The sequence below is a fragment of the Arachis ipaensis genome, chromosome B08 (genome assembly GCF_000816755.2).
Source record: "Arachis ipaensis cultivar K30076 chromosome B08, Araip1.1, whole genome shotgun sequence".
Lineage (NCBI taxonomy): Eukaryota > Viridiplantae > Streptophyta > Magnoliopsida > Fabales > Fabaceae > Arachis > Arachis ipaensis.
This window is the reverse complement of record NC_029792.2, coordinates 70516303-70526874: the sequence shown is the minus strand read 5'-3', so window position 1 is coordinate 70526874 and position 10572 is coordinate 70516303. Positions and strand designations below refer to the sequence as shown.

The 10572-nt window shown below is 38.0% G+C and overlaps 1 protein-coding gene across 1 annotated transcript; it reads left to right on the top strand.

Annotated features, from left to right (window-relative positions):
• On the top strand, positions 5228-5797 carry LOC107611112. The gene has a single exon (XM_016313073.1). It carries the CDS (start codon positions 5228-5230, stop codon positions 5795-5797), a length of 570 nt encoding a protein of 189 aa, XP_016168559.1.

Genomic DNA, 10572 nt, shown 5'->3' with positions numbered 1-10572 from the left:
ATTCCATACATATTTCTGTTGTTTTTTAGATGCAGGTCGAGAGGCACCTCGCTGAGCGTCTAGAATTTCCTGTGCGAGCAAAGTTTGGTTATTTTGGGATGCTGTATTTTGTATTTATGCTATTTATATATGTATATAGATTCTCCTCTATATATATTTTATGTTTGTCCCTCCTAGAGATTGACTTGGAGAAACAGGTGTTTATTCTATAGTTTTAGTTTTGCTTTGGGTTGTATATATATATACTCTGGCCGGCCTTAGCTTCGCAAGTTGAGTTTGGAGCTTGATATCTATGCTTTGAAACTCTGATATGTATATTATGTTTTCAACCTTCTTTTGATCTTGCCCATTCTGTTTTACGCTTATTCATACGAGTGCAATACGATTTTCTATTTTTTTTTTCGTTTTTTCTTAGCTTCTTTTTTTAAGGGTCTTCATTATAAAATTCTTTTCAACTATATTTATATAAGTCTTTTCTTTTAGAGGTCGTAATACCTTACCACCTCTGCTTTACGACTTAAGCATAAGGCTCTGTATGGTAGGGTGTTACATTATGGTATAAGAGCAGTTAGTTCCTGTAGAGCCTGAGGAACGGACTGACTATGCTTCTGGGCATACTCTGGGCATGTGTGTGTGTGTGTATATGCTAATTAGGATATCTAATTGATATATGTGGCATATTTATTTATGAGTATGCATTTGGAACTTTGAAGCATTAGACCTAAGATATTGAGATCGATCACCTTAATATCACTTGTGTGGTATGAACAGGAACCAAATGATGACTCGTGGTTGCAGACCCGGTCGAGGCAGAGGCCGAAATATTAATGCGGAACCTAAAACCACTATGAATAATCTTGTGAACTTTATGAATGCTTTGGAAAACATGGTGATTGCTATGCAGGCAACGGCTGAGGCCATTGGCCAGCAAGTTAATAACGAAAATGGGGTAACACCGAAAATGGGCCGATGACCTTAGCAACTTTTCTGAAGATAAACCCACCAACTTTTAGAGGAACCACAAATCCTATAGAGGCTGATAATTGGTTTCAGGCAATGGAATGAGCTTTGCGAGCGCAACAAGTGCCTGAAGATCAGTATGTTGAGTTTGCTACTTATCAGCTGATGTGTGAAGCTCAGTATTGGTGGCAGGAGACCCAACTCCTTCTGCAGTGAGATAATGTTGCAATCCCTTGGGATGTATTCCAATCCGAGTTTTATAAGAAGTATTTCCCAAACTCAGTAAGGACGGTGAAAGAACTTGAGTCATTACAGCTGAAGTAGGGTCCTATGTCAGTGGCAGAGTATACCAGTTGGTTTGAGGAACTATGCCGATTCTCTAGGAATTGTTAGGGTGCTCTAGGGGATTTTGAAGAATGGAAATGCATAAAATATGAAGGTGGTCTACGGAGTGACATTCTAAGTACAGTGGGCCCCGATGGAGATCTGAGTTTTCTCTGAACTGGTAAATAAGAGTCGAGTTGCTGAGGATTATACGAGAAAGGCAGCATTGGACAAGGGTGATGATTCCAGGGCATCTTAGGCTAGTTTTTCTAGCCTTTTTCTTTATTTTTAATAGGTTTTATGCACTTTCATGAGCTATAAGTAAACAAATTGGGTAGAAATTCATGTATGCCTAGATTCATTCAACCATGATAAATTTGATGCAATTTTATGAGAATTATGCTATAATTACTTGTATGCTAAGAATGATCAGAATTCTCATGAATTTAGCAAGGCTTTGATGCATGTATTGGTTGATGATAGGTGAAAGAAAGCATGGAAGAAGGTTGAAGAAGGAGTCTGGAAAAGATGAAGAAAAAGCAACGATCGCGGCCAAGTTGGACCACCAACATCGCCTCAAACGTTAGAAGAAAGGCAGAACAATTCTCTGCATAATTGGCTGAGGCTCACATTGGAGGGAGCGTTGGATATCCAACATTACCCCCAACGTTGTGATAAAATGTTCAATTCTAGAGCTGAATGATTTTTCAGTGACGCGTACGCGTCTATGACACGTACGCGTGAAAGAGCAAAATTTCTATATCCACGCGTAAGCGTGAGTCACGCGCACGCGTGGAATGACAAAATTGACCATCCACGCGTACGCGTGGATCACGGTACGCGTCACTAACGTTGCCTCAAACGCTAGCCTCCAACGTCCGCAATAAAGAGCCCAGAATTTGAAATTGAAAAACTTGAAACGACGCGCACGCGTTATTAACACGTACGCATGGATGGGAAAAATAGCACAGCACGCGTACGCGTGGAGTACATGCATGCGTGAATATGCCAATGTTGGAGGAAACGTTAGAGGTCCAACGCCGAGGCCAACGCTCCCATGCATGTTTTTAAAGCTGGAAAACGAAATCTTTGCATCCACGCGCACGCGTGAGGCACGCGTACGGGTGGGTAGCGGAACGTTGACTCTCCAACGTTGAGTCAAACGCCAATGACAGAAAAATTTTCTGGTTTTTAAAAAGGGCATTTGAGTCAACGTTGGCTATCAAACGTTGACTCCAACGTGAGCACTAGAACTCTGCAATTCAAACAGATCTCTTCTCAACAGCAAGGGAAACCAATTGGAACCATTTCAACCTAATTCCATTAAGGCCAAAAGCCCAATTCAGAGATTGAAGATCAATGGAAGAGAGTGTATAAATAGTTTAGAATTTAAGTTAGGAAGAACTTTTTTGGGGGATATTTTTTTTCTGAATTGTACTACATTGCATATTTACTTTCTGTTTAATTTTTTTTTTGCAATGTATCTTTCAATTCCAATTTCCATTTTGAGAGCTATAAACAACTAAACCCCTTTCATTGGGTTAGGGAGCTCTGTGTAATTCAATGGATCAATATTAGTTTTCATTCTTCTTCTTCTTTCTTTTCTCTTGATTTTACTAGATAGCTTTCGTTCTTCATCCAATTGAATAGTTATCTTGGGAAAGAAGCTATTCATAATTGGATCTCCTCGGAACCTTAGAAGAGGAATGAGGAGATCATGCTAGAATTGCTTTCTCACAATGGATTAGATTGGGGTTTGGATGGATATAGTGACTGTAATCCTACCAACACTTTGATCTATGAATTTGTGTGGTATAATCAGTGACCAATCTTCATCTCTTCCCATGAGCACTTAAATCAAGTAATTAGGCAATTGTCCATGCTTAGAGAGATTAGATTGCCAAGGAATTGGGATCTAATCACCTAAGATTGCCAAGGAGATTAATGAATGCATTGATTGAGGAAGAGATGAAAATGAACTTGATCCAGAGAATTATCACATCTCCTGACCTCAATGAGCTTCCCCATCTCTGATCTACCATTTCTTTTACATTCTGCTTCTTTAATTTCATGCTTAATCCCCGTTCCCATTTAATTTCTTGCAATTTAAGCTTCTGTCATTTAATTTCTTGCAATTTAAGTTTCTTGCCAAATTTACATTCTGCAATTCTCAACCAAATCTGATTTTGCTCAACTAGCATAATTCTCTAATTAACATTGATCAATCTACCAATCCCTGTAGGATTCGACCTCACTCTACAGTGAGTTTTTACTTGATGACAATCCGGTGCACTTGCCGGTAGGAAATTTGTTGAGAAGCAAATTTTTGGGTAAATCAAGTTTATGGCGTCGTTGCCGGGGATTGGTTTTGTATTGACAATTATTAAATTCGAGGATAACTAGATTGAGCATCTTTTTCTTTTGATTAATTCTATTTTACTTTCAGTTGTTCATTTTTGTTCTCTGTAATTTTTTTTACTTCTCTTTAATTTCTCTTACTTCTTTACTTTCCAGCAAGCTAACCTACTAACTATTTGATGAATTGCTCTAATCAAGCTAACTATATTCTGTTTTAGTAGACTCTACACTTGCTGTTTCTTGTACTTGTTCATTGTATGACAGGTAGAAGAGAGGTTTCAACCTCCTTTGATAGTGAATCGAAAAGAACCTTCCTAAGATTAAGAAGGGAAGCAAGAGGAAAGAGGGTAGTTGGTGCAGAAAAAGAGGAGGAGTACTTGGATATAACCATGGAGGATGATATGGAAAACCATCATGAAGGAGAGGTGAACAATCATGCTAGAAGAGGTGGAGGCAACCCTGCTGGACAAGAGAGGAGAGTTCTGGGATCCGACATCAATCCAAATCTAGGAAATTGTGGTAGCAGCATTCAAAAGCCAACTATTCATGCTAATAATTTCGAATTAAAGCCTCAGCTCATAACTCTTGTCCAGAACAACTGTTCTTTTGGAGGAAGTGCACAAGAGGATCCTAATGAGCATCTCACTAAATTCCAAAGGATATGTGACACAGTTAAATCCAATGGTGTTCATCTCGACACCTATAGATTGCTACTATTTCCATTTTATTTTAAGGACAAAGCATCAAAATGGCTGGAATCATTCCCCAAGGAAAGCTTGACAACATGGGAAGATGTAATGAACAGATTCTTAACGAGGTTCTATCCTCCACAAAAGGTAAACAGGCTAAGAACCGAAGTGCAGACATTCAGACAATAGGATGGTGAGACTCTTTATGAAGTCTGGGAGAGATTTAAATATTTGACAAGGAAATGCCCCCTGATATGTTTAATGAGTGGGTGCAAATTCATATCTTTTATGAAAGGCTAAGTCATGAATCAAAGAAAGTTGTAGACCACTCATCTGGAGGCTCCCTAAACAAGAAGACCATTAAAGAAGCCATTGATGTTATAGAGACAGTGGCTGACAATGAGTACTTTTATGCCTCAGATAGGAGCAACAATAGGGGAGTCTTGGAATTAAACCATATGGATGCAATCTTGGCCCAGAACAAGATGATCACCAAGCAACTGGCTGAATTGACCAAGCAAATGGAGAAGAATCAAGCTGCAGCTATCCACACTCAACCATCACCACAAGAAGAATTGGACATAGAAGAAAGAGTTAACTGGGAGGAAGCTAATTACCTTGGAAATTCATCTAGGCAAGCTAATGATCCCTATTCTAAAACCTATAACTCTGGTTGGAGGAACCACCCAAACTTTGGGTGGGAGAACCAACAAAACCAAGGCCAGGACCACCGATCCCAAAATCAAAACTAGTACAACAACTCCACTCACCAAAACTCCAACCAAAAACCATACCAGACCACACAAAACACTTACTCACAGCCACCATACCAAAGCCACAATAACCACTCTCAACACCCTCATTCCAACCAACCATCACCACATGATGATGACAGGATGGCCAAAATGGAAGCCATGCTTGCATACCTTAGCAAGGAGTGTGAAGACATGAAGAAATTCAGAGAAGAAGTGAGAGGTAATATAAAAAGCCGAGGGGAGGTTCTTAAGAATCTCGAATCTCAGGTAGGACATCTTTCACAGCAATTTCCCAAGCCCACCGACAGCTTCTCAAGTGATACTGAAAAGAACCTAAGAGGAAAGACCAAGAAAATAAGGTGGGAAGAATGCAAGTCAATCAATCTAAGCAGTGAAGAAGCTCTAAAGAAAGAATGCTCCAGACACTCAGAGCATGATGAAGGAGAGTCAAGGAAGAATGTAAGGGAGATAGAAGAAATGGCTAGCTCTAAACAGAGGAAGGAACAAAAAGAGAAAGAATCCCTCAAGCCTTTTGTGCCACAAGCACCATTTCCTCAGAGACTCAGGGGAAGTGAGAAAGACATGTCGTATTCAAGATTCCTAGACATGTTTGCATCTCTCAGTGTCAACATCCCCTTCATCAAAATTCTCCAACAGATGCCCACATACATCAAGTTCATGAAAGAGCTGCAACCAAGAAAGGAACCTTAAAAGGGGGACAAACAGTGACAATGAACAAGGAATTTAGTGCCCTCATTAAGAAGGATGCACTCCCAAAGAAAAAAGATCCGGGGAGCTTTCATATCCCATGTACCATATGAGAGTGATGAGCGGATAATTTATACCCTTTTTGGCATTGTTTTTAGATAGTTTTTAGTATGTTTTAGTTACTTTTTATTATATTTTTATTAGTTTTTAGTTAAAATTCACATTTCTGGATTTTACTATAAGTTTATGTGTTTTTCTGTAATTTCAGGTATTTTCTGGCTGAAATTGAGGGACCTGAGCAAAAATCTGATTCAGAGGCTGAGAAAGGACTGTAGATGCTGTTGGATTCTGACCCTCCTGCACTCGAAGTGGATTTTTTGGAGCTACAAAAACCCAATTGGTGCGCTCTCAATTGCGTTGGAAAGTAGACATCTTGGGCTTTCCAGCAATATATAATAATCCATACTTTTCCCGAGATTTGATGGCCCAAACTGGTGTTAAATGCCAGCCAAAGACATTCTGGCGTAAAACGCCAGAACTGGCATAATTCTTGGCGTTAAACGCCCATTTTGGCACCCAGGGTGGCATTTAACTCCAATTTGAGGCATATTCACGTGAGATCTTGAAAGCTCAGCCCAAACACTCACCAAGTGGGTCCCGGAAGTGGGTTTCTGCACTGTCTGTACTTAGTTACTCATTTTCTGTAAACCTAAGTTACTAGTCTAGTATAAAAACTACTTTTAGAGATTCATTTTGTACCTTATGACATTTTACACTTCATATTGTATCTTCTACGGCATGAGTCTCTAAACCCCATAGGTGGGGGTGAGGAGCTCTGCTGTGTTTCAATGGATTAATGCAATTAGTACTATTTTCTATTCAATCACGCTTGATTCTATTCTAAGATACTCATTCGTACTTCAATATAGAGCGTGTGATGATCCGTGACACTCATCATTATTCTCAATTCTATGAACGCGTGCCTGACAACCACTCCCGTTCTATCTGAGCTCAACGTAGTCATTGCGCAACAGCTTGAGTGCGTATCTCTTGGATATCTAATACATGGACCGAGTCCGTGAGATTAGTATCTTCGTGGTAGAGGCTAGAATCATTGGCAGCATTCCTGGGATCTGGAAAGTCTAAACCTTGTCTGTGGTATTCCGAGTAGGATCTGGGAAGGGATGATTGTGACGAGCTTCAAACTTGCGAATGTTGGGCGCAGTGACAGTGTGCAAAGGGACAAGGGTTCTATTCCGACGCTAGCGAGAACTGACAGATGATTAGCCGTGCAGTAGCTGTACTTGGTATTTTTCATCCGAGACGAGAAATCCGACAGTTGATTAGCCGTGCAGAGATCGTACCTGGTATTTTTCATCCGAGAGGATCATACAGCTTGCCATTGAAGGAAGCCATGCGTGTTTGGAGAAGAAAACAGTAGGAAAGCAGAGATTCAGACGACAGAGCATCTTCGGAACCTCAACCTGTTCCTCATTACTGAATCACAAGTACCATCTATTTTATGTTATTTACTTTTTATAAACAAAAATCAATTTAATCATTAATCTCCTGACTAAGATTTACAAGATAACCATAGCTTGATTCAAGCCGACAATCTCCGTGGGATCGACCCTTACTCACGTAAGGTATTACTTGGACGACCCAGTGCACTTGCTGGTTTGTTGTGCGGAGTTGTGAAAAGTGTGAATCACAATTTCGTGCACCAAGTTTTTGACGCCGTTGCCGAGGATTGTTCGAGTTTGGACAACTGACGGTTTATTTTGTTGCTTAGATTAGGAAAAATTTTTCTTTTTGGTTTAGAGTCACTAAAATTGAGTCTTCTATTATTATTTTTGATTAAAATTTTAAAATCCTTATTTTCTTTTTCTAAATTATTTTTGAAAATTAAAAAAAAAACCAATAACCTCATAATTTAGTCTTCTGTTTAAGTTTAGTTTCATGTTTTAAGTTTGGTGTCAATTGCATGATTTTATTTTTCTTTCAATTTTTCGAATTATATGTTCTTAGTTCTTTCTTAATCTTCAAGTTGTTCTTGTTTATTTTCCCTGTTTGATCTTTAGTTTTTTTTGTTTTGTGTCTTTTCTTGTTTTCTTGTGTAATTTCAAATTATTAGTGTCCAAAGGATAAAAACTTTTAAGTTTGGTGTCCTTTGTGTTTCTATTTTCTTAAAAATTTCCAAAATTTGTTCTTGGTGTAACATCTTGATCTTCAAAGTGTTCTTGGTGTTCATCTTGACATTCAAAGTTTTCTTGTTTTCTTTCTTTGTTTTGATCTAAAAATTCTAAGTTTGGTGTTATTTTATTATTTTTCTCTTTCCTCATTAATTTCAAAAATTCAATAAAATATCTTTTTCCTTTATTTGCTCATTATTTTCGAATTCCTTAGGTTGACTTAGTCAAAATTTTTAAAATTTGGTAGTTTCTTGTTAGGCAAGTTAAAATTTCAATTTTAAAAAAATTATCTTCTTAAATCTTTTTCACAACAAATTCTTTTTCAAATTTTTTTTCATTATTTTTCGAAAATCTCTTATAAAATTTTTCAAAATCTTTTTCTTATTCATAGTTTTCGAATTACTTGTAATATTTTATTATTTTGATTGAAAAATTTTAAGTTTGGCATTTCCTTGTTGAGAAAGTTTCAATCTTCAAATTTTAAAATCATATCTCTTTCAAATCTTTTCTTTTACTTATTTATTTTTACAAGCATCTTTAATTTTAAGACATCTTTTTCAAAACTCCCTAACCATTTTCTCTCTCTCTTCATTTTTTTCGAAAATCATATCCAAAATTTTTCAAATCTTTTTGATTAATTAATCATTTTAGTATTCTAATTTTTTATTTTATTTTATATTTTTTTAGTTTTCAAAAATTATATTTTATTTTCCAATTACTTTATTTTATTTTATCTTATTTCCTTTTTAATTTGGTTTATCCTTAATTAAATAAAATAAAAACAATAATATATTTTATTTGCAATTCACATCATCTCCCTTTCTCCATCATGGACCTAAGTGGAAATGAACAGTCCAGAAGGACTATGGGGTCATATGCTAACCCCACTACTGCTGCATATGGGAGTAGTATCTGTATACCACCCATAAGAGCCAGCAATTTTGAGCTAAACCCTCATCTCATTTTCATGGTGCAACAAAATTACCAGTATTCCGGTCTTCCACAGGAAGAATCTACTGAATTTTTGGCACAGTTCTTACAAATTGCTGACACAGTACGTGATAAGGAAGTAGATCAGGATGTTTACAGATTATTACTGTTTCTATTTGCTGTAAAAGATCAAGCTAAGAGGTGGTTAAATAACCAACCTACAGAAAGCATAAGAACATGGAAACAGTTATCAAACAAATTCCTGAATCAATATTTCCCTCCAAAAAGGATGACACAGCTAAGGCTAGACATCCAAGGCTTTAAACAAGAGGATAATGAATCTCTATATAACGCTTGGGAGAGGTACAGAGGGATGCTAAGGAAATTTCCCTCTAAAATGTTTTCAAAATGGGTGCAGTTAGACATCTTCTAATATGGGCTTACAGAAAAGGCCCAGATATCTCTAGACCACTCAGCTGGTGGATCTATACATATGAGAAAGACAATTAAAGAGGCTCAAGAGCTCATTGATACAGTTGCTAGAAATCAGCACCTGTACTTAAGTAGTGAGTCCTCCATGAAAGAAGAGGCTGAGGCAATATCCACTGAACTTAGTCCTCCAGAACAAATTGTTGAACTCAATCAGCAACTATTTTCTATAACAAAACAGTTAGCAGAATTTAAAGAGATGCTGCAAGAAACCAAAGATGCTAACCAGAATATGGAAAAACAATTAAATCAGACAAGACAGCAGCTATCTAAATAGATAATAGAAGAATGCCAAGCTGTTCATTTAAGGACTGGGAAGACATTGAATACTTCAACTCAAGGCAGCAGAAAGCCAAGAAAGGAACAACTAACCGAGGATGACCAACCCACTGCCCAGAATCTCTCTGAGGACAGTGAGAGCCCAGAGAGGAATGATTCTGGCATTCAAACGCCAGAAAAGGGTGAAAAAGTGGCGTTAAACGCCCAATGGGAAGCCAAATCTGGCGTTCAAACACCAGAAAAGTGTGGCAATCTGGCGTTAAATGCCCATGCCGCACCCACTTCTGGCATTCAAACGCCAGTGAGGGGTCAGACACCTACAAGTGCTGATAACAACCCCCTTAAGCAGGCTTCTCCAACCCCTTCTATAGGAAATAAGCCTGCAGGAACTAAGGTTGAAGAATATAAAGCCAAGATGCCTTATCCTCAGAAACTCTACCAAGCGGAACAGGATAAACAATTTTCCCGCTTTGCAGACTATCTCAGGACTTGAAATAAACATTCCGTTTGCAGAGGTACTTGAGCAAATACCTTCTTATGCTAAGTTCATGAAAGAGATCTTAAGTCATAAGAAGGATTGGAGAGAAACTGAAAACGTTTTCCTCACTGAAGAATGTAGTGCAGTAATTCTGAAAAGCCTACCAGAGAAGCTTAAAGATCCCGGAAGCTTTATGATACCATGCACATTAGAGGGTGCTTGTACGAAGACAGCTCTATGTGATCTTGGGGCAAGTATCAACTTAATACCTGCATCCACTATCAAAAAGCTTGGTTTGACTGATGAAGTTAAACCAACCCGGATATGCCTCCAACTTACTGATGGCTCCATTAAGATTCCATCAGGCGTAATTGAGGACATGATTGTCAAGGTTAGGCCATTTTCCTTTC

What these genes read in the sequence shown, in the direction of transcription:
- LOC107611112 (XM_016313073.1), top strand. Translation starts at nt 5,228, where the DNA reads ATGGCCAAAATGGAAGCCATGCTTGCATACCTTAGCAAGGAGTGTGAA.